Raw genomic sequence first — 24,942 nt, 5'->3', positions numbered from 1 at the left:
CTGTTTTATAAGTTTTCTGCAATGAATATTTTATCATAATGACACTTAGTAAGAACATTTTTGTTCTTAATGAATTAGGATGAATCATGGTTTGAAATTAAGGGGGGAAAAATCCTATTCCCATTATACTTTCATTAATTAACAGCAATTTCTTAACACCATCATATATCCAGTGAATGTTTAAGTTCCAATTATCTCATAAATGTCATAATATTTTTTAAATTTATAGTTTATTTGAAATCAGGATCCAAATAAAGTCCACACATCGCCTCCTGTGTTTTTTAATCTATAGGTTTCTACCTTCCTCCCTTCCCCCTGCCCCACTTGTAATGTATTTGTTGTGGACGTTGGACCATTTGTTGGGTGGAATTATCTACGTTATGGATTTTGTTGACCACATTCCCAGAGTATCATTTCATATGTTTCTCTGTATTTCCTGTAAGTTAGAAATTGGATCCAGTGGCTTGATCTGGTTCAGATTTGGATTTTTTCAGCAAAATGGCTCCATAGGTAGTGGCATGTCTTCCATTACGAAATGCATGGCTGTCTCTCTTATTATGACGGTCGCAAATGTTGATGATTAATGCCTTGATCAATTCATTGCAAGATGTGTTCGAATGGCTAAAAATACTTTTATAACAATCCGGCTGCAGCAGCGGGCTGGACTCTGTGTTTCTGCCGGAACGCTGAGTTTCTCTCCATCAGTGATATAAAGCCATTGTATGTAGGATCTTGAAACAAACTTGAGGCTCCCAGGGGCCTAAACAAATCTCTGTAACATATAGCGCTGTTAGCTTGAAGGATGGCTTCCTTTAGAAAGCTTTGCTTCATAAATAGTAGAATGAAAATATTGTTCCAATTTGCTGGCAGCTGGCACCACATCCTGTGCCATGCACAAACACTCATCGCCCACCCATAGATCCCATCTTTGATATTTACCAAAGCACCAGGGGGTCCTCCACTCAATCACAACTTCTGTTGTTATTTGTACAATTATCTGGAAAGGAGCAGCAACCTCCAAACCTGGGAAGCCAGTTCATTCTGATGATTGTTGACTTTGCTGGTGCTCAGAAGTTCAAGGGGACAGATGGGAGTCAGGGAAGCCAGATGTCTGCACGGTTCCACCTCTGGCAAGCCCAGCAGGCCCCCCACTGGAGCCCTTATTTTAGGAAGGAAGGACCAGAGGCCGAGCTTGGGGAAGGGAAAGGCATCATGACATGCTGGTCATCTTAACTTCATCCTACCTGGATCCCAGGGACTATGGCCAGCAAAGTGGTCAAAGCTCAGGCCACTGCCACACAGTAGGGTGGGGTCTGGCAGGACCATTGTCTCATCTCCTGGAAGGACAAGATTGAGTGTCTAGCAATGGAAAGATGTCGAATGCTTTCAGTGTGCCTGTCTGCAGGAACAGATGGCTTGGGCATTCAGCCAGCCCCAACCTGGCCTCCCCAGGCTGCTGACGAGGAAGCTGGTGCCATATGAGGTTTGGGGGTACGAGAGCAGATCTCCACTGGAAAGTTGAGAACAGCTGTCAGTTCCTAGAGTCTGGATTCACACTGACATAGGCTGGGCACAGGACGGGCACCAAGTGCCATCACGAGGGGCCCCTCACTCGCTCAGTTGCTGGATCTTCCTTGCGTCCGGTGACACACTGCCCCTCTCACAGTCGTTATCGATGCTAAACTCTGGGAATGTGGGCTGAGAGCTGAGAGGCTATTGTTCTGAAATAAGGTCATGCTGATGATGTCGGGTTGGGGTCTCTCCTGTGTCCAGGTCTATGATGGCAACAACAACTCCGCCCGCTTGCTGGGGGTGTTCAGCCGCTCTGAGATGATGGGGATGACTTTGAATAGCACATCCAGCAGCCTGTGGCTCGACTTCATCACTGACGCTGAGAACACCAGCAGGGGCTTTGAGCTGCAGTTTTCCAGTAAGTCCTTCCTGCATCCAAGTGGACGATTAGGTCAGGCTTTCCCTGGTTGGGACATTAGAGACTCGGGGTCTTCATCATCCATCACTTAATTTGGTTTGGTTTTTCTCAGACCGGCATATGCCTAATTGCTTGTTTCCTCTAAGCCATTGTGCCTGTGATTTGGAAAAGCTGCCACTTTTTAAAACTCATCTCTATGGTTTAATTGAGTTGAAAGTGTATCTTCTAGTCACTAATATATTAAAAATAATGAACATTGAGCCATTTAATTAAAGCCACCAAAGATAGTCTTTGCTAATCATGGCATTTATGAAATAATATTCAACTATAGCCGGATATAAAAAGATGCAAACATCAACATATAATTATATTTGGTTTTACTACTCCCTAAAGAGTTGAGTCTTAATTCTTTCCCTCTTTTTTTTCCCCCCATGATTTTTTTTTTTTTTTTTTTTGTATTTTTCTGAAGCTGGAAACGGGGAGAGACAGTCAGACAGACTCCTGCATGTGCCCGACCGGGATCCACCCTGCACGCCCACCAGGGGCAATGCTCTGCCCACCAGGGGGCGGTGCTCTGTCCATCCTGGGCTTCGCTCCTTTGCGACCAGAGCCACTCTAGCGCCTGGGGCAGAGGCCAAGGAGCCATCCCCAGCGCCCAGGCCATCTTTGCTCCAATGGAGCCTTGGCTGCGGGAGGGGAAGAGAGAGACAGAGAGGAAGGAGAGGGGGAGGGGTGGAGAAGCAGATGGGCGCTTCTCCTGTGTGCCCTGGCCGGGAATCGAACCCGGGACTTCTGCACGCCAGGCCAACGCTCTACCACTGAGCCAACCGGCCAGGGCCCCCATGATTTTTTTTTTTAATTTTTATTTATTTTATTTTTCTGAAGTTGGAAATGGGGAGGCAGTCAGACAGACTCCTGCATGCGCCCAACCAGGATCCACCCAGCATGCCCACCAGGGGGCGATGCTCTGCCCATCTGGGGCATTGCTCTGTTGCAACCAGAGCCATTCTAGTGCCTGAGGCAGAGGCCATGGAGCCATCTTCAGCGCCCAGGCCAACTTTGCTCCAATGGAGCCTTGGCTGTGGGAGGGGAAGAGAGAGAGAGAGAGGAAGGAGAGGGGGAGGGGTGGAGAAGCAGATGGGCGCTTCTCCTGTGTGCCCTGGCCGGGAATTGAACCTGGGACTCCTGCACACCATGCCGATGCTCTACTACTGAGCCAACTGTCCAGGGCCTTCCCTCATGATTTTTAACATTCTTTTCTACTCCTGGGATTTTGGAAATGGAAAGCACCCAAGTTTGTCTGCAGCCCTGGGGTACTTAGGAGTCGCATCCCCATACTTTGATTTTGCTGACATTTTATTCATTCATCTGAGTTTCTACTGGTCCAATAGCTACAAAGAAATGTACGTTCATAGCCTATTTTAAAATCCAGTGAGTATCCATCAGCTGACAAATACTAAATAAAATATGTGATGGAATATCTGACCACTTAAAAGGACGAAATGCTGATTCATGCTTCAACATGGATGAACCTTCAAAACCTTGTGCTAAGTAGAAGCAGTTAGTCACAAAAGGCCACGTGTTACATGATCCATTTATGTGAACTGTCCAGATTAGGCAAAGCCACAGAGACAGAAAGAACACTGAGGTTGCCTAGGGGCTGCAGGAGTTCAGGGAAAATATAGATGAGGCTTCTTTGCGAAGTGATGAGAACGTCCTGATGTTGATTGCCTTGACAGGTGCACAACTCTGCAAATGTACTAAAGACACCCGATTGTGCACTTGACATGGTGAATGTTTAGTATGTGGGTTATTTCTCAGTATATCTGTTAGAGCACACACAGCCGACGAGTCTACTCCAGGTCCCGCTCACTGGGCGCTGTCCATCTGCAGAGGGGATTGTGCCTGTTACAGCAGGCAGGTCAGCGGAAAAGGATTAAATAGAGTCGTATTTGAATTCCATTTCTATCATCTGAGACTGCGTGACTCTGGAATAATTTATTTAACCTCTCTAAATCAATGGTCTCAGTTATAAAATGCACATAATCATAGCTTCCTATAAGACTCCTGTCCATAACAAATGAGAGATACAACATGTGAGGCACCACACAGAAGAAGCTCTGTAGCAATTACCTTCTCTGGCCTTTTTCAGTAGAGTGTATTTAAGCAGGATATAACTGATGTTTGAAATGCACATTTAAAGTTACTTTTCAAGCCTGACCAGGTGGTGGCACAGTGGATAGAGCATTGGACTGGTATGCGGAAGACCCAGGTTCGAGACCCTGAGGTCGCCAGCTTGAGTGTGGGCTCATCTGGTTTGAGCAAAGCTCACCAGCTTAGACCCAAGGTCACTGGCACAAGCAAGGGATTACTTGGTCTGCTGTAGCCCCACGGTCAAGGCATATATGAGAAAGCAATCAATGAACAACTAAGGTGTCGCAATGAAAAACTAATGATTGATGCTTCTCATCTCTCTTCCTTCCTGTCTGTCTGTCCCTATCTATCCCTCTCTCTGACTCTCTCTCTGTCTCTGTAAAAAAAAAAAAAAAAAAAAGTGACCCTTTCATATTACACTATCCCATCAGAATGTCTCGGTGAGCAAAATTGCAAGAACAGCTCCTACTAGCAGAAGGCTGCGGGGCCAAACAAAAGAAATAGGAAGTTCAAACCCTGTGCCTGAAAACTATTGAAAGCTGTCCTGGGAGAAATAGCTGACATCATTGACGTAGAGCACCAGGGGGTTGACTACTCCGTGATACCCCTCACCTGAGCACAGTCCCCCCCCCCCCATGAGTCCACCAGAACCTGGAGACACATGCCGGGTGGCTTCCCCAAGGAAATGGGCTTCGAAGGAGTGTGGCTTCTGCCATGACTGGTCTTTGTCACCCTGTCTTATTCTCTCTTCACCAGGTTTTGAACTCATCAGATGTGAGGACCCAGGAACCCCCCAGTTTGGCTATAAGGTTCACGACGGAGGCCATTTTGCAGGGAGCTCTGTGACCTTCAGTTGTGACCCCGGATACAGCCTACGGGGCAGCGAGGAGCTGCTGTGTCTGACCGGAGAGCGCAGGACCTGGGACCGGCCTCTGCCCACCTGTGTTGGTAGGAGGCCTCTTGCTTGCCATTGCCACGCAGTTAGCAGGGAGGACCAGAGCCAAGTCATGCCCTCAGAACTGTAATGCTGGTGTCAGGGAAGAGGTAGACGGGTCTGTTAGAAAACGAAGAAGTGGAGCTCTCGCCTGGGTCCCGGGGGATCCCTGCAACAACAAGACCCCAGTGAGTCTCCAACTCAGCCTGGGCCTCAGTTTCTCTGTAGGCAAAATGGGGCCCATGCTCCCTTTTCTGGGGAACGGTGAGAGAGAGGGTCAGATCATGAAATGCCGTTTATCTCACTCTTAAGAAAGCCTAGGACAATGAGCTGGCATCTTCTTACGCCCGTGGTGCTTCCTGAATGTCAGCCGAGGCTCCCTGGACCCTTCACCCATGCGTCACAGGACATGAGAAGTCTGAGCCCAGGCACAAGTGTGAAACTGGCAAAAAGCATCATTTCTGTCTGTCTGGCTTTTCACCTTCCGCCACCCAGCTCACAGCACATGTCTCCCTCCCTGCCGATCAAGACACCCCCGCGCTGCTTTGATTCCCCATCCGCATGCCCCAGGCCTGCCCCTCTCTCTGCGCCCCACCCCTGCCCCATGTCCCACAACCTCAGTGTGTGTCTGCCGCACTGGCTGACCTCACGGAACCAGAACACCCGCTGGGAAAACGTTCGTGTGCCTACGGAGTGCTCTGTGAGGGAACTGGTGCCCCGTGTAGGTGCCGGTGTGGGCAGAGGCAGAGAAATATGCCGAGAAATTAGAAAGCATCTTCCCTGCCCTTGGGGAGCCTGTGCTCTAGCAAGGAGAATAGACACATAAACAGGTCATTAATAACACAAGACAAGCACCGTAGTAGAGAGAGTTATGTGCAGAGTGTTGGAGGATATGAGAAAATTCCGCATAAGAGGTGATATTTCAGTGGAGACTTGGAAAGATGGGGGAAGAATTCCCCTGCAGGAGGAGTGGGGTGGAGAGGCAGCCGTTCTAGCCTGAGCCTGTGCGAGGGCTGGAGGTGTGACCAGCGCGGTGGGACATGTTAGCAGCCCATACTTGTTCCCCCTGGGCAGCTACATTCTGGGGATCCTCAACACCGCGCGACGACACTGTCTAAAGCAGGGGTCTCAAACTCAACTCAGCATGTGGGCCGCAGAGCAAGATCACAGCCATTCGGCAGGCCGCACTAGGTCTACAAAAGGCAACTGTTATGCAACACTTTTCTCACTGCAGTTGAAAACAAAAAAAAAATCAGTACAACAAGCACAATCGTACATGCAGTTTACTCAGTGTCACAAAACGACCAGAAACTGTAGTTCGCATCACAACTGCTGTTAACTAAGCTAATATCTAGCTAGGATGCTAGAGAAATGAAAAATACAAGTAGGCCCCTAGGCTTATTTAATTTTATCCAAAATATTTTGAACTTCGTGGATTAGTCTGCGGGCTGCACAAAATTGTTCGGCGGGCCGCATGCAGCCCGCGGGCCGCAAGTTTGAGACCCCTGGTCTAAAGGCAAAGATCTTGAGTCTGGTAGACCAGGGTAGTGGCCTCTACAGAGCCCCCAGAGCCTCCCTCTTCCTTGTGTTGAAGGCTGATTCAGTCAGCAGTCATGCCCCATCTCCCTCTTCCTGCATCCCCGTTGTTTTTTTTTCCCCTTTTCTCATTCAAGGGCCAGGCCCGGTGCTAGGCCCTGGGAAGAGAAGAGGAGAGCAGATCCCCGGCCAGCGAGGGGGTCACCTGCATAACAGAGCCCAGCGTAATGTCATGGTCAAGCCAGAGCAAGTGAAATGGGAAGGAGAGGTGATTCCCATCACTGTCAGATTCTTCTGAATATCCAATTTGCCAGTTGGACTGAACTTGGAGGATCCACTCAGGCAGTGCTAGTAAGAATATTTATACTTTGAAACGCAGAGGCCTTCCCCACGGAGACTCCCACAGGCCCCATGAGAAGTCTGAGCCCAGGCACAAGTGTGAAAGGGGAGTGAGGCTGTGTGTTTGGGATTGTGTGTGTATATTTTGCAGGGGAGTGAGGCTGTGTGTTTGGGATTGTGTGTGTATATTTTGCAGGGGAGTGAGGCTGTGTGTTTGGGATTGTGTGTGTATATTTTGCAGGGGAGTGAGGCTGTGTGTTTGGAATTGTGTGTGTATATTTTGCAGGGGAGTGAGGCTGTGTGTTTGGGATTGTGTGTGTATATTTTGATATGTCTTGTTGTTGTAGACTTTATCACAGTCTGCCAGCAATGACTGCTAGGATTTAAAGCATCCAGATGTTTCCTTCATTGATGAGGGTGGGCTACAGCCCAAAGAGGCAGCCAGGACTCAAAGATGGGAAGAAGAGGACCAGAGAGAGTAGAGTCTCATGGTCTTGCCTGTGAATCCGCTGCAGGCTGGCCACTTGGCCCCTGCGGCCCAGCTGCCAGGCCTCGGGTAAGGTGGCCCATGAGGAAAGCAGCTGCGTGTCCTTAGGAAATGCTCTCGGGCTCCTCCAAGCTCTCACTTTCCAGAGAGCCAGAGGGGCTTCTTCATCTGGAATCTGGGAAAGGGCTCTAGCCAAGTTCAAGGATAACTTCTTGTCGCCTGTCTAGCCACCTGCTCTATCTGTGGGGCCAAACAGCCCTCCTCTCCACAGCCCACAGATCATCCTGTCTCCCACCCTGCTTCCTGCTAGGAGCCATTGAATCCTACACCTTTCAATCAGGTTGGCATCTCCCACCCCGACAGCACCACAGAGGAAGGATTCAAAGTGAGGCTTGAGCAAAGGGTCTGGTCTTATGAGCAGGCTTACTGGCAGAGAGCCCCCTCCCCCAGCCCTACCGTGGTGGTCCCATGTCAAGCCACGGTGCCCTGGAGATGCTTAATGCGTCCTTTGCAGCAACAGGTGATGGTCAGTCTTCCATCTGAGACTTTGATCCCATCTTCTCCTATTTCTTCCAGGATCTTGATCATCAGTTATTTCCCTTCCTAAAAAACTTTGCAATAAATCTTCTTCTTTCCATTTTCCTGCTCCCTCGATTCAGACCTTTATAATAATTTACCTGAGAAGCCATAAGCTTTTCTCATGCATTTGATTATCCACCCATCTATTCATTTGATAAACATTTATTAAAACATCTATCACGTGGCCCTGGCCAGTTGGCTCAGCGGTACAGCATCGGCCCAGCATGTGGAAGTCCCAGGTTCGATTTCTGGCCAGGGCACACAGGAGAAGCACCCATCTGCTTCTCTACCCCTCCCCCTCTCCTTTCTCTCTGTTTCTCTCTTCCCCTCCTGCAGCCAAGGCTCCTTTGGAGCAAAGTTGGCCCGGGCGCTGAGGATGGCTCCATGGCCTCTGCCTCAGGTGCTAGAATGGCTCTGATTGCAGGGGAGCATTGCCCCAGATGGGCAGAGCATCGCCCCCTGGTGGGTATGCCGGGTGGATCCCAGTTGGGCGCATGCAGGAGTCTGTCTGCCTCCGGCGCTCCCCACCCCCTGCCCCTTCTCACTTCAGAAAAATACAAAAAAGAAATAAAAATACATCTGTCGCATGCCGAACACTGTATTAGGCACTTGATGTGCAAGTATGGGTAAGACGAGGTCTCTGCTTCCGAGGAGCTTCTGGTTTTGTGAAGGAGATAGACATGATAATAGCATGTTGCACATGCTGCGATACAATCTGTTCACACACCGAATGCATATACCACGTTTGTTTATCCACCGATTGGTTGATGGACATATGGGTTGTTTCCAATGCTTGGTTATTATGAGTAATGCCGCTGTGATCATTTGGGTACAAGTTTTTGAGTGAGCGTATGTTTTCATTTCTCTTGGGCATATCCTGATGAGCAGAATGGCTGGGGTCATAGAGCAGCCACAGTTTAACAGTTTTGAGGAACTATGAAACCGGCTTCCAAAGTGGCTGTGCCATTCTGCATTCTCATCAGCAACGTACGAGGGTTCCGGTTTCTCCTCATTCTTACCTACACTTGTCAGTGTCTGTCTTTTTTCTTTTTTTCTTTTTTTTTTTTTACTTTAGCCATCTTTGTAGGTACGAAGTGGTATCTTATTGTGATTTTAATTTCCATGTCCCTAATGATTGATGCTGATAAATACCTCTTCATGTGCTTCTTTGCAGAAATGTCTATTCATATCCTTTGCCCATTATTTAATTGGGTTGTTTGTCTTTTCATTGTTGAGTTGTAGGAGGTCTTTGTCGATTCTGAATACAAGTCCCATCCGGGGACATTCTATATGCCGTGCTCAGTCACCTGGAATGAATGAGAGGGACTCAGGGACACAGACAGGAGGAAGCGCCAAGTTATTGTTGGCAGCACAGGCTGGCCTGTGAAGCTCACTCTTTTGGGATCTCTTTCAGCTGAGTGTGGAGGGACACTGAAAGGAGAGGCGGCGGGGCAGGTGCTGTCGCCCGGGTATCCCGCTCCCTACGAACACAATCTCAACTGCATCTGGATCATCGAGGCTGATGCTGGCTGTACCATTGGGTAAGTGTCCAGGCCACCAAAGTGACCATCGTTCAAGGGAGTCATCATCAGGCCACTCAGCTAGTAGCTGGTCCTGCCCACTCACCTGGAGTCCCTTGTGATCGACAGGGGTCGTTATGACCCCAGGCTTGGGCTGGGGCCCATGGAGAACGGGGAAAGGCCGGTCTCAGCCACACAGAGCTATAATCCCCACATTTAGACAGCTCTCTGGCCTGGATGGCACAGTTATAGCCGAGTAACTGAGGGCGGGCATAGCCTTGATGTCACATGAACCCCAGTTTGAATCTCAGCCCTGTCACTTCCTATTTGCTGGACCTGGGCTAAGTCCCTTATCCTCTCTGACTCTTCCTGTCTCCTTCTGGATTATGGGTTATAATACCACTTCTCAGGACAAAGCACTTCAATGGGACGGTGCGTGCACTGTACTCAGCATAGAACTCGGAACATTGTAAATATTTAACAATGGTTCTGTGAAGCAGGGGCTCTGTGGGTTTTCCTCTGACAACAGGAAGAGCCGGCTTAGAGCTGCCTGAGCCCAGATTGCTTCCATCTCTCGGTCTGTTTCCCCATCTGGGAAATGGGGACAAAAATCCTTACAGTTTAGGGTTTTGGGGGAGAATCCTTACAAAAGTCCAGCAGTGTCTGGTACTTCACACGTACTTCCTCAAATATATATATAACTTTCTTCCCATATAAGCAGCTGAGTAACAGGAATCCCTTACTGGATCTCCAAGGAGTCAGAGAAGAAGGCAGGTCACCATTTATCGAGCAGGGCCTGGCACAAGTCTCGTCTTATTAGCTCTTCACAAAGCCCTATTGATACTACTATAAGCCCTAATAATAAATAGACATTATTTAGTAATAAATAACATCGTTGCTCCTTATTGGAGGTTTCTCTTCCCACAGTTTCAGATACCTATGGTCAATCGCAGTCCAAAAAGATTAAATAGAAAAATCCAGAAATAAACAATTCACGAGTCTTAAATTGTACGCCATTCCCGAGTAGCGTGATGAAATCCCACACCATCCCGCGTTGTCCCGCCAGGGACGAGAGCCCTTCCTTTGTCCAGTGTAGCCACACCATATACACTACCCGCCCGCTGGTCCCACAGCAGCCGTCTCGGTGATCAGACCGACTGCGGTGGGGGGTATTGCAGGGCTTGTGTTCCGGTCACCCTTAGTTTTCTTAATAACTGCCCCAGAGCAATGCTGGCAGTTTGGGTAAGTAAAAGACGATGATTCTCGATGTAAAAAGGAGAAAAAGAAAAAAAAAAAAAAAGATCACATGCTGAGGCAGCTGAGACCTGTGGTCAGGATGAACCTCCTGTCTGTGAAATTGTAAGGAAGGACGAATGGCGGGTTTGGCTGTCGCACGCAGCAGCTCGGGCTGCAGACGTGATGGCCGCAGCATGGTCAGTACTTAGTTAAGATGGAAAGGCATTACGTTTGTGGGCGGGAGACATGACGCCGTCATGGCTGGATGACCCTCCGTCTGACACAGTCGGTCAGCAGCGGCCTCCAGTGCCAGTCTCAGCGCCTGGGTCACTCACCCCGCCTCCGCTCCTCACGTCGGCGTCGGATCGTCCGCCTCGTCCCGGGAGGACGGTGTGTCAAGGGCAGTGAGATATTTTGAAAGAGAAAGAGAGACCACATTCATAAAACTTTTATTACAGTATATTACTGTAATTATTCCATTTTATTATTGTTAATCTCTCACTGTGCCTAGTCTATAAATTAAACTTTATCACAGGTGTGTATGCATAAGAAAAAATGTGGTATATGCAGGGTCTGGTAGCAGGTGTGGTTTCAGGCATCCACTGGGTGTGTAGGGGCGTATACCTCATAACTAAGGTGGATAAGGCAGTTTACTGTATCATTATTCCCATTCTATAGATGAGAAAACTGAAGTTCCGAAAGAACGTGTACCGTGTCACGGTTGGCACAGGGAATCAAAGAGCTGGGATGTAACCCGGGTCTCTGTGAATCTTCCCACTGTAGCACCCTGCTGGCACAGCTGGGCCTTGAGCTGTCATCCAGATGAACTGTGAGGAGGAGAGCAGGTTGGGGCAGCAGGACGAATGCAGTGTGGAAGGGGGGTCGGGCAAGTCTGGCTGCAGTGGGGGATGCGTGTGCACAAGGAGTGCAAAATACAGAGGGTTAGACTGTGACCCGGTCATGATTTTAAAGACTAGTTAACAAGAGGGAGCCATGACAGGTTCCAGAGCAGGGGTGTCCCACGACGGTCATTTATAATGGAGAGACTTCATGGGGGGGAAAAAACCCATCAGGAGTCTGTTGCAGAGACAAGAATGAAGGGCTGAGGCTTTGGAATAGCGGGGAGTCAAGCCAAGGAGCAGACATGCAGCTGGGAGAAGGTGGGCCCAGGAGAGGTCTCAACGAGGGGGAACTGAAGGATATAGATGTCTGTATATCCACTGACACACGTATGTCCTTAGACGCAGTTGAATTAAAATTACAAAAATGTGTTAAAGGCCCTGGCTGGTTGGCTCAGTGGTAGAGCGTCGGCCTGGCGTGCAGGAGTCCTGGGTTCGATTCCCGGCCAGGGCACACAGGAGAAGCACCCATCTGCTTCTCCACCCCTCCCCCTCTCCTTCCTCTCTGTCTCTCTCTTCCCCTCCTGCAGCTGAGGCTCCATTGGAGCAAAGATGGCCCGGGCGCTGGGGATGGCTCCTTGGCCTCTGCCTCAGGTGCTAGAATGGCTCTGGTCACAACAGAGCAACACCCCAGATGGGCAGAGCATCGCCCCCTGGTGGGCATGCTGGTGGATCCCGGTTGGGCACATGCGGTAGTCTGTCTGACTGCCTCCCCGTTTCCAACTTCAGAAAAATACCAAAAAAAAAAAAAATGTGTTAAATGTTTGCTATATGCAAGCTTTGGAGCTAAGCTCTGTGTCAAATGAAGTCAACAAAGCTCTTGGGGTTTTTGCACTATTAGGGGGACAAATTAAATATACAGAGTCTTCCTGCACTCCTGCTGGAATAACCTTCTGGAAGCACACCTGGTCAACTCACTCTCTGATTAGAAACCTTCCATGGGACCCCGTGTTCACAGAAGCTAAACATCTTACCCTGCTTTGCAGTGCCACCATGACCTTAGCCTACCCCCTAACTGTATTTTCCACCATCTCTTCAATGATGTTCTGGCAGAGCCAAATTACTGTTGGCCCCTATGTATGCTCATGGCCTCGCTCTGTGCCTTTGTTTCCACGCTGCCTTCCATGGAATAGCCTCCTGCCTCCAAAAGCTTATGCCTGACATTCCCCATCCCTCAAAGTCAAGTGCAGGTGTCAGCTCACCCTGGAAGTCTTTCCCCTTCCCCTCTCTCAGGGGACTCCTAGGAGTCATTTCCCCTCTTCTGAACTCCTGGTGCCTATGGCTTGTAGTTCCCCAATGACGCTGACTGTGCTGCTCCTTTGTTTGTGCTCCTGGCCCACCTGCTCGACCACAGCTCTGGTCTCTGCCCGATTCATCTTTGCAGTTTCCAGGCTCTCAGCACAGTGCCCCCAGCACCCAGTGGAGGGTCACCAGGGGTCAAGTGTTGAAGGAATAAAGGAGGGAAAGGAGGGATGGAGAGAGGAAAGGGAAGGGAAGGGAGGGGAAGGGAAGGGAAGGGAAGGGAAGGGAAGGGAAGGGAAGGAGGGAGGGTGGGAGAGAGAAAGAAAGTTGGTTAATACAGGTATTCATATGGCCAGTAGATCCAAGATAGTCTCTCAGTAAATATTAAAAGCAATGACTGGACTGAGAGCCTAATTACTCCTTTACTTTAGTGCTCAGGGATGCAAATCAGAAGGAGGTTTCCTGGCCCTGGCCGGTTGGCTCAGCGGTAGAGCATCGGCCTGGCATGCAGGGGTCCTGGGTTCGATTCCCGGCCAGGGCACACAGGAGAAGCGCCCATTTGCTTCTCCACCCCTCCCCCTCTCCTTCCTCTCTGTCTCTCTCTTCCCCTCCTGCAGCCGAGGCTCCATTGGAGCAAAGATGGCCCGGGTGCTGGGGATGGCTCCTTGGCCTCTGCCTCAGGCGCTAGAGTGGCTCTGGATGCAACAGAGCGACACCCCAGAGGGGCAGAGCATCGCCCCCTGGTGGGCATGCTGGGTGGATTCTGGTCAGGCGCATGCAGGAGTCTGTCTGACTGCCTCCCCGTTTCTAACTTCGGAAAAATGAAAAAAAAAAAAAAAGAAGGAGGTTTCCCTCTGTTGCACCTTGGAGCACCACTCACTCACTCACTCACTTCATTCATTCCTGTAATGCCTGCCTGGCTGGCTGGCTATGCATGGCTGTGCCTGTGCGAGGTGCTGGCAGTGTGCAGATGAATGAGACCCTGTCACTGTTCCCTGAAAGGAGATGTGTGTATGCACAAGGGGGAGGTGGTGGCATCAGGAGGAGGGGGGATGAAAGGCAGGACCAGGGATGCTGTCCTGCAACAGGTGACACTGAAGCTGAGTCCTGAAGGTTGAAGAGCGGTTGCCAGGTGGCCAAGGGGGAAGAAGGGTGGGAGGGGCACGACTCTCTAGGCAGAGGAATTGACCCTGGGTGGTCAGGCTCGAGCAGAAATGGGCCCAGATGGCAGGAGTATCACCTGTGCTTGGTGGGGGCTGGGCAGCAGCGGGAGGTTGAGCTGCTGGGGCCTCCGCAGTCAGAGCATGGTGGCCGGGGGACTGAGGTGCTAGGCTTGCACCTGTCGTGGCAGCCTGTGGGAGAATGGGGTCGACGGGGTCGATGGGGGTATCCCAGGGAGGAAACTGCCTCCAGAACGTGGTTGGGGTGAGGCGGCCTGAGCCTCGACAGTGGCCGTGGGGATGGAGAAGAAGGGGCAGGTTCAGGAGACAGGGGAGCAGTCACCTCAGCTGGCCTTGCTCTCCTTCGTAAGCATGGAAATTGAGGGTTCTTCTGTTTCCCCCGGTCTTGTTGTGCAACACACAATATGTAAAATAGATAGAAAGTTAAAGGAACAGTCCACCAGGAGTCCACATACCTACTACCTAGACTCAACCATTGCAAATATTTTGCCATTTTTGCTTTCTCTTTTTCCTTTTCTGCTCATCCCTTTTTTTTCCTCCTTTTTTCTGAATCACTTAAAAGCACTGTGGACATCATGACACTTCGTTTCTAAGTACTTGGCATGCATTTTCTAAAGGATGCACTTCAGGACATAGCAACATTAGCATACCCAGGACAGGTGGCGTTAATTTCCTGTAATTAAGGTTTAGGACAAGGATTGGAGGTGAGTAGAGTAGACAGGGGCAGCTGACAGGGACAGCACAACAAACCAGGGACAGGATTTCTGGGCAGGATGAGGACCATTATCCCTTACCAGAACAAGGGACGTGGGGTGAGCTGACGACCAAAGGGTTCCTTCCTAGCTGTCAGGAAGAGAGGTCCGGACAAGTCCAGGAATGACCTCTCCTGTGTGACCCAGCAGGAACTATTATATAATGTCACAGGGCATGCCGAGTGTGTGCAGGAGGACCCTGGAAATGGGAACAGCAGGGAGAAAGTGAAGATAGCTCAGGCTTCTGCCTGCAAGGCTCCTTGGAGCCAGGGCCAGGAGAGCATCCTCTCTCCTACAGCCTCGCACCCTGGCCTGCAGGGGACACAGCATGCATGGGCCCCTCTGCGCTCTACAGCTTCTCTCTCTTCCTCTCCCTCCCTCTTCCCCCACTCCCTCTTTCTTCCTCCCTCTCCCTCCCCTCTCCCTTTTCTTACTCCTCCCTCCCTCTCCCACTTTCCCTCCTTCTCTCTTCCACTCTCCCTCTTTCTGCCTCTCCCAATCTGCCCCCCTCTCCTCCTCTCTCTCTCTCTCTCTCTCTCTCTTCCTCCCCCTCCTCCTCCCCACACACCCCTCACTTGAATAATCAGCAACAAATTCAAGGAGATTCATAATAAGACTGAATTAAGGTGAACACAAAAATCCTCTTTAGTATTTGAGTCCTTATTACGAATAAGATTTAGTTATTACTTTTTAAATGTGACTATCCTTATAGATTTTTACATAAAAATAGACACTGTGAAGAATTCAAAATGCAAACAAGAAAGAAGTTCATAAAGTGGAAACCCAAAGTCCCCACACTCTCCCTCTGTTCTCCACACACTGTTGAACCCCCGTTTGTTCTACTTGGTGTGCCCGCATGACGGAGCGAGGGCTCTCAAAACATGAGCATCTCTCTGCTTGGCTCACTAGCTCGCATTTTCTTTCACTATTTAATCGTACATCACCATCTTATTATGTTAATATCTATAGATCCGCCTCTGCCAGTGTGATGGCTACAGGGAATTCTATGGTACGAGCTACCGTAATTGATTTCACCACTCCCCTGTTGATAAAGTGAATATGTTTCAGTTTTTCACTCCAGTAGACATCCTCATACACGAATCTTCAAATAATTGTCCAATGATTATCTTAGGATACACTCTTGGAAGACAAATACAAGATACACGACCTCAAATTTCCCCCTAGATCGTGCAGCAGTCTGTACCCCACACCTCACCACAAGCCTGCTTGCCCACACGGCATCACTAATGCTGCTGATCCTGTCGGTGTTCACCAGTTTGATGCACAAAAGGATATTAAATTGTCTTTGCAGCTTCAAGTTTTTTTGTATACTTTTCCTTTGGGGGAGGTTGTTTCTTTTTTATCATATACAGTGTTCAACTGGGTTTATTTCTAGTCTGTCATTTCAATTTCAGTAGCTTTTTCACCTGAGTACAGTACTTACAAATTTTTTAAGTTACTGAAGTCGTTATATATTTTGTACAATCTTTTTTTTTATTATTTTTATTTTTACTGCATTGTACCCTTTCCACTCTTTGAATTTTCATCTTATGTATGTTCTAGGAATGTCTGGAGAAAGTGAAAAGGATAAAGGGTTTTCTGTATTTCTTTTACATCAAATGGATTACTTCTTCTGGCAAACAACCATCGTTTGCTTCCTTACTGTTCTTTATTTTCAGCTCTTCCTATTGTTAGCTGACTTGATTTCACTGGCTCTGTTTTCCCACTGGTGGTTTGAAAGTTCTACATCCTATTTTCATTCTGTCAGTGGTCTTGTGTTTTCATTAATTTTGTTTTCAACAGCGATTATCCTGTTACTCTCCCTCTTCATTTTTGGAGATCTTGTTTTTGTTTCTATTTCAAGGAAACTGCACTTTTTTTGTTTTCAGATTGCTCTTGACAGCCCACTTTTGTTTTTATCAATGCATCATCATCTTGCATCTCTCTGAGAACCGTATTTATGTTTTGTTACAATGTCTCCTGCTTTTTCCTGCTTTGACTGCATTTCACAATTGAATAATTTGGTTGGACTATTCAGCTAGGTTCCTTTGAAGAGTTCATTCTCTGCATCCTAGGAGTTTTGTCATTTATTCAGTATCAATTTTTAGCTGAGACCTGCTCTGGCACCAGTCCACCTGCCCGTCTTACTAGCTCTGTATCTTAAGAAGCTCTTTAAGTGGCACTCTGTGCCTCAGTTTTCTTCTGCAAAATGGTGATTTAAAGTGGTACTGACCACCTAAATTTCTATGAGGACTAAGTGAGTTAACATACCTAGACACTTAGGACAGCACCTGGCATGAAATTCCCGAATGATGAGAGGACTCTCCCGGGGCCAGAAGATGGTTGTTGAGACACCCCCTGAGCTCAGCAGGTTGTAGTGCACCACTAGTCACAGGTGATGGGTGCCAGACTATTGGTGGGAGGGGTGCCTAGCAGTCTTCCCCTTGGGTGTGTCAGCTGGGCAGGGATGTGAGACAGCCCACACACAGGCCAGCCCATGAGACTGCTCCCAAGAGCCCAGAAAAGAAAAGGCTTATGGATGTGCCCCTCCCAATTCTGACCGAGCCCTGAGCAAGTGTTGGAGGCGACTAAAGGGATCTGTGGTCAAGCTCAGGCCAGGAGGCTGAACAAGGAAAGTCCCCTTCCAACAGTGCCCAGGACGGGCGGTGGGAACCCTATTATCCTAACATAAGGCTGTAGGGATCAGAGGCCAGGCTGAACCCTGGGTGGGGTTCAAACAGGAATGTAGACCTTTCCTGGATGTGCATGACAAGAATGGGCCGGCGGTCATACCCTGCCCTTGAACACAGGGGACATCTGCAGTGTTTTGTCTCTGATGGCCAAGAATGAGGCCGGCTGGTTGATGAACTCCATCCAGGCCTGGCTACTAATAGCAGGAGAGCCAATTAATGAGCTATACCTTCTACATGCTCTTTCTTGTATTGTCAGTATACAGAACATGGAAGTTGATGCCATGCAGGTGGGACCTCTTTTCAATCTCCGATGCTGGGCTGGAGTTTTCCTTTTCATAATCAGTGGACCAGTTCAGATGAAAATTGAAGAAGGTGTTGAAACAAAGTCCTTCACTGTTGGACGCAGAGCAGTGAACATTTATCAAATATTCTACCTAACATTTATCAAATATTCACAGCACACTAGGTTCTAAATTAGTTATTGTTGTCCCCGTTTTATGGATGGGCTCACTGAGGTCCAGAGAGGATGACTGTCCCCCCATTACCCCGTGAGGTGGGTTTCAGTCCTGTCTCTAGCTCCAGTCTTTTCCCAGTCTGCCCTTCTGACCTGGGCTTAGTTCCATGGAACAAAACATGAACACCTTGAACACCATCATCTCTGTGCCAAACTGTGTGTGCTGTGCAGTGGGAAACACACAGGTCAGACTAAGACCCGTCCTCGGCTCCCAGGGGCTCACAAGCTTGGGGGGAAATCATCACACAGGTGATCCAAGACAACGTAGAGGCTGTAAGCAAGTGCAAATTCAGTAATGGAGAAGAGAGACAGAGGCTCTGCCTGGAGGTGCAGAAGTGAGGGCTGTAATTGAGGAGGAGAGTAAGGGCCTGACCACAGGGGAAAGAACAGTCCATCCATGGCAGGGTCCTCATTTGATGTGGCTGGAACCTGCAAGGGGCGGGGTAAGGTGGAGAATAAGATTTCTTGTGTAAAACGGGGTCTCTGAATGGATTTTTCACTATCATGAGGAGCCATTGGACTAGTTGGAAGACAGTAATAACATTCAGTTCAATTAAAAATCCTGTAGCATTTACTCGGGGTCAGGCATCCTGCCGTGCCCTGAGCATGTCAATACAGTATAAATAAGAAACTGTCTTGGCCCTGGCTGGTTGGCTCAGCAGTAGAGCGTCGGCCTGACGTGCGGGGGGACCCGGGTTCGATTCCCGGCCAGGGCAAATAGGAGAAGCGCCCATTTGCTTCTCCACCCCACCCCTCCTTCCTCTCTGTCTCTCTCTTCCCCTCCCGCAGCCGAGACTCTATTGGAGCAAAGATGGCCTGGGCGTTGGGGATGGCTCCTTGGCCTCTGCCCCAGGCGCTAGTGTGGCTCTGGTCACGGCAGAGCGACGCCCCCTGGTGGGCAGAGCGTCGCCCCTGGTGGGCGTGCCGGGTGGACCCCGGTCGGGCGCATGCGGGAGTCTGTCTGACTGTCTCTCCCCGTTTCCAGCTTCAGAAAAATACAAAAAAAAAAAGAAAGAAACTGTCTTTTCCCTTGAAGACCTCAGTCTTACAGATAAGATGTTTCAGGAGTCAGGAATGGAGATAGAAAAACTGCCTAAAGCGGCTTTGGCCGATGGAGGCTCCCCTTTCTCCGGGAACAGTCATTGGAAGGTTCCATCGGGACCCCGTGCCCTGGGTGCCGTTACCTCCCTTACTGCTCTGCGTCCATCAGTTTTCATCCTCATGGTTACCCAGTCAGCTGCTGCAGCGCCAGGCATATTTGTCTGTGTTCCAGTTTCAAAGAAGAGGGAAGGAGGAAGGGCACTGAGCTTTCTTCTCGTGAGAGTTTGCATCTTTATTCAGGAAGAACCACCCGTCTGTAGAGACGTCATCCTAGATAGAGCTCATTGTTTCAGGAACAAAGGAGCGACTCCCAGAGGACAAAGACGCTCAGACAGGTGCTGGAGGAAGGGAGGTTTGTTAGCTGGCGGAGCACCATGACCCGAAAGGCAACAGAACACGAGCTCCCTGAAGTTAGTTTCCCCGAGTCTTATATACCTTTACAGCTTTAGCTGTCACGTGTAATGTGCCTGATTTCTCTGACTTCTTTGTCTGTAGGCCTATGGGACTTTCTTGTCTTCCGGAGGGGAGGGGATGTAAGTAAGGGGAGGTTTGGCCGGTCCGTCCTTGACTGTTCGCTTATCCCGTTTTTCTTGCCTTGGGTTGCAAGTTATTTCAGGGAGCTGATCAAGGGTCTGCACAGCTTGTGGTTTGTTACTTTTCAAACTTAGCCCTTCCAGTCCTTCCTCCCTCATCATTAGTCGGATCTTGCCATGCCTGACTGAGAGAAAGTGGGAAAGCAATTTTGTTTCACTTTTAGAGTTTCGATAGTAAAGACAGATGAGAGTTTGGGAAATGGAGTGCCGAGGAGCCAACCCGCAGGGTCTGCCGCAGATCCTAACATAATGTGATAAATGCTATTGCGGACGTATGGTTAGAACACAATAGGAAAGCGTTTGCCAGGGCAGTTCATGATTCCAGGTGGCAGCTGGGGCGGGGTATTACAGAGAGGAAGTGCTTTTCTAGCCATAGTTTAAAGGACAGTGGTAGTTGACCAAGCAGGGTGGAGGTAAAGGCCTTCCAAACATGGGAAAGAATTGATGGTGCAAACACAGCTACTTGGGGAAGAGCTCGTTGTCTGGCGTGACATGCTATCTCCGCTTCAGAAGATCACTGGCAGCAAGGCGGAGAATAAATTGGCTGCGAAACCCGAGAGGTGTTTAATATAACTGTTGAAAGGGTCCTGGTCACATTCGGAAGAACTGAGTTTTGTTTCTTGAATACAAATTTCTTTGGAGGTGAAAGCCGTGTGTCTGCCGACGTGGAGAGGAGATAGGGGGAAGGGCTGTCCTTTGCTTTTCCTAAAGAGATCTGGGGTCCATGAAGAATGGAAAGCTTATTGTTCCTGGAGGCTCTGCTTTCTGCTCCTGATACCCATGTAGTCATGAAGCTCGCATTTAGCTAAATAGTCTTAGTATGTTGAGTTTTAATCACAGGGATTAGTGCAGAGGGCAACCTGGAAACTCCATTCTTGGCTGTTGGTCACAAAGCAGTAGGATTACCATGAGGTTGGGGCACAGTTTTGATTAACCAGAACCCCTGCCCGGTGGAGCTTGTCTTCCTGGGAGGATGCTGGACCAGACGCAACATCTGGCTGTGCCTGAAGCCCAGATTCCCCGCTGCAGTGCCATCCCAGCCCTGGGGCAGCACCTCTCCGCTGCCATCAGCGCTGCTGCCCTCTCACCAGCAAGCGGGCAGCTGGCCCAGAGGAGGCAGAAGGCACCAGAAGCGAAGCTTCTGTTCGCAGCTTTTGCCAGGAATCACGGCCAGGGGGATTAGCAGCTTCCAGAAGGTTTCTTTTTGAGCAGCGACAATAAGTGAAACCTTAACCAGAGAAGGTCCATGTCCTTGCACTGGAAGGCTGACCCCCTGAAGGAACTGAACAGATGCACGCGTGCACAGTGCGGGACTCCTTTGTCGGATTTCAGGCTTCAACAAATTGGGGAAGAGTCACAGAGAGCTCAGAGGGTTTCTGAAGGAGAAAATGTGGATAACCTGGTAGGTATAAATGTAGCTTTAAGAGTAGTGGTGCTCTCCGGCAATTTCGTTTTCTGTGATGGCCTCTAGAAAAAAGAAACACAAACTACTTCAAATTACCCAAGAAGAACATCCTGCTGAGCCCAAGCCACATGGGATAGCCGCACTGGCCGTACCTCTGCTCGCCTGCTAGTTCACAGTCCCAGAAATGAATTCCAACGGCTCTCGGGAGAGAGGACACAGTTCAGCCAAAGACAGGCAGGATGTCAGTTGGCCACACTGGACCAGAATAAAGCCCTCCCTTTCAAAAGGTAAGTAAACAAATAAGCAAAACATAAATAAACTCGTGGTGGCCCTTAAAACATTCTGTTCTCAAAAAAGAAATAGAAACATATTTTCTGAGAAGATGTTACACTTGTAGGAGAAAATATAAACTGGTACGTAGATGATAGTCTCACTTACATATGAGAAACAGGGATAATAAGTAGCAGAAGGTGGGTGATGAAATGGCCAAGGGGAGCTCCTGAGACAGAAATACGGTGTGGAGACAAGTAAATGACACAAAGAAACTAAACACACAAGGACAGTTAAAACCCGCAACAGCAGCATTCGCCTTGTAAGAAATACAAACATCAAAGTCAGAAACCCGCTGGAGAACGTCACTGAGACTGCAGGAAAAAACATTATAAATGTATGCAAGTAATGAAAGAGAAGTTGCCAACTGTGGAGGACAGAGTACTAATGCAGGCAGGTAGATGAAGAGGGACAATGAGCAAATGGAGCAGAAGGTATGATAAAATACAGAATGTCAGCTGACACCCCCCGAGAAGTGGGCGATGAGGAACAATGGAGTGACCAGTTCTAAGATTTCCATGGTGAATTGGAAGGACTCTCTGCGTTCCAGGTTAAATGATTTAGATATAACTTAATGAAAATGAAACTGTTCCAAGGATAATAAAAAAAAAAAAAAATCCTTAAAAGCATTTGGCAAAATGCACTCACACAGGTAAGCACACAGTCAGCCATTATTAAATAAAACAGTCACTTATGAAAAACAAGAAGCACAAATAAGCCAACCCTCCTAAGATTTCTTCTCTGGGATATCAAAAGCCAAAGCCATGCTGTTAGAAGACTTTACAATCATTGATTCAGCCAGGATACGACATGAACAAAAGCCACAGGAAATTGCCACGCAGGCCCCTTGAAGAACTTGCAAAGACCTTGCAGTAGGCTGAATGATAGCCCCTGAAGATATCAGGTCCTAATGCCTGGAACCTATAAATGTTACCTTATTTGGAAAAAGGATCATTGCAATGTGAGATTAAATTAAATTCGCAAGGCGAATGCTGCTGTTGCGGGTTTTAACTGTCCTTGTGTGTTTAGTTTCTTTGTGTCATTTACTTGTCTCCACACCGTATTTCTATCTCAGGAGCTCCCCTCGGCCATTTCATCACCCACCTTCTGCTACTTATCATCCCTGTTTCTCATATGTAAGTGAGACTATCATCTACGTACCGGTTTATATTTTCTCCTACAAGTGTAACATCTTCTCAGAAAATATGTTTCTATTTCTTCTTTGTGAATGGAATGTTTTAAGGGCCACCACGAGTTTATTTATGTTTTGCTTATTTGTTTACTTACCTTTTGAAAGGGAGGGTTTTATACTGGTCCAGTGTGGCCAACTGACATCTGGGTGGGTACTAAATGCAACCAGACGTGTCCTTATAAGAGGGAAGCGCAGGGAGCTTTTATACACACAGGGGAGAAGTGGACGTGAAGATAGACACAATAATTGGAATGATTCAGCCACAAGCCAAGGAGTTGGAAGAGGCAGATGGCAGAGTCTCTCTCCCTAAAGGCTGACAGCAGAGGGAGCGGGCCCTGCCGAGAGCTTGATTTTAGCCTGGTGACCTGATTTCAGACACCTGGCCTCCAGACCTGTGAAAGAATGAATTTCTGTCGTTTTAAGTCACCAAGTTTGGGATACTTTGTTACAGCCACTGCAAAAAAAACAAACAAACTAAAACATACATCATTTTTAACCTACAGAGATGTCCAGGAAAAGACTAGCTAAGAAGGAAGCAGTATCACAATATTGCTTGTCTTTTAAAAAAAAAAAGGTAAAATTCAAGGTAAAAAGAAAACATTAAACAGGACAGAAGGAGTAATTTCACATGATAAAATTCATAGTCCATAGTAATGCTAGCAGCCATGAATCTTTATGCACCAAATAACCTAGCAAGAAAACATAAAACAAAACCTGTTGGAAATATGTATATGGAGAAACTGACAGTCATCTCTCTTAGTCAAGTAAAAATAAATAAATAGAGCAAAATGGAATTTGTTTTAGGTGGTTTCACCACTCATTGATTTTATACTATGTATCAGGGTCAGCGGTAGGCAGTTTACATGTGATTTCATTTGCAATAATCCTGTTAGTAACGTTACCGAATTGATGATGTGACTTCCATTTTCCAGAGCTGTAAACTGGGCTCTCCAAGGTCCCCCCATTAGCCTTCACAGAACTAGTACTTGAACCCAGATCTTTGCCTCCGCAGCCACTATATTTCCTACTTTGATATAAAGCCTCTGCAGGGAACAGGAGCCTTTCATTTTATGGAAAACATTCAATCCAAGAAGGAAAGAGATACCGCTGACTCGCAGAATCCCTGCCACCTTCAGGGCAGCTCGTGATGGGCAGTTCTCATTCACAGGGTGATGAGGAAGAGAAGGCAACTGGCCCGAGGTCACCCAGGACATTAGAGTGCCACACAAAGCAATGGCCTTTTTTTTTTTTATCTTTTTTTTAATCATTTTTTAATTTTTCAATTACAGTTGATATACATTATTACATTAGTTTCAGGTGTACATCCATTAGACATTACATAACTATGTCCCACTTCATCTCACGCTCATCAGACACCCTACATAGTGATTAGAATATTATTGACTGTACTCCCTGTGCTGTACTTCTTAATCCCCTCGCCTTTTCCACCTATATCCCCAGCTGCCCTCCTGTCTGTCAACCGTCAAAATGTTCTCTGTACCTGTGAGTCCGTTTCTGTTCTGCCTGTTGCTTTATTTTGATTTTTAGATTGAATTGTTGATAGATATGTCTTTATTGACATTTTATTGTTCCTGTTTTTAATATATATTTGTTTCTTCTTCTTTTTAAAGAAGACCCTTTAACATTTTATGTAATACCGGTTTGGTGGTGATGAACTCCTTTAGCTTTCTCTTGTCTGGGAAGCTCTTTATTTTATTTTATTTTATTTTATTTTATTTTATTATTCATTTTAGAGAGTAGAGGGAGAGAGAGAGAGAGAGGAGAGACAGAAAGAGAGAAGGGGGGAGGAGCTGGAAGTATCAACTCCCATATGTGCCTTGACCAGGCAAGCCCAGGGTTTCGAACCAGCGACCTCAGCATTTCCAGGTCGACGCTTTATCCACTGCACCACCACAGGTCAGGCAGGGAAGCTCTTTAGATGTCCTTCAATTCTAAATGACAGTTTTGCTGGGTAGAGTAATCTTGGTTGTAGGTCCTTGATTTCCATCACTTTGAATATTACTTGTCACTCCTTCTGACCTGCAAAGTTTGTGTTGAGAAATCAACTGGCAGTCTTATAGGAGCTCCCTTGTAGGTAACTAACTGCTTTTCTCTTGCTGCTTTTAAGATTCTCTCTTGTCCTTAATCTTTTGAATTTTAATTATGATGTGTCTTGGTGTGGGCCTCTTTGGGTTTATCTTGTTTGGGACTCTCTGTGCTTCCTGGACTTGTATGTCTATTTCCTTTGCCAGGTTAGGGAAGTTTTCTATCATTATTTTTGCAAATACGTTTTCAATTTCTTACTGTCTCTCTCTTCTCCATCCA

The 24,942-nt window shown here is 47.9% G+C and overlaps 1 protein-coding gene across 1 annotated transcript in view; it reads left to right on the top strand.

Annotated features, from left to right (window-relative positions):
* Positions 1-24,942, top strand: part of CSMD2 (CUB and Sushi multiple domains 2) — a 597,382-nt gene that overhangs the window by 426,871 nt on the left and 145,569 nt on the right. The window contains exons 23-25 of the mRNA XM_066375796.1: positions 1,774-1,930; positions 4,841-5,032; positions 9,374-9,500. Coding sequence (XP_066231893.1) covers positions 1,774-1,930; positions 4,841-5,032; positions 9,374-9,500 — 476 coding nt within the window. The remainder of the gene's footprint in view (positions 1-1,773; positions 1,931-4,840; positions 5,033-9,373; positions 9,501-24,942) is intronic.

The sequence above is a fragment of the Saccopteryx leptura genome, chromosome 3 (assembly GCF_036850995.1).
Source record: "Saccopteryx leptura isolate mSacLep1 chromosome 3, mSacLep1_pri_phased_curated, whole genome shotgun sequence".
Lineage (NCBI taxonomy): Eukaryota > Metazoa > Chordata > Mammalia > Chiroptera > Emballonuridae > Saccopteryx > Saccopteryx leptura.
The sequence above is the reverse complement of the archived record's forward strand: the minus strand, read 5'-3'. Positions and strand labels throughout refer to the sequence as shown.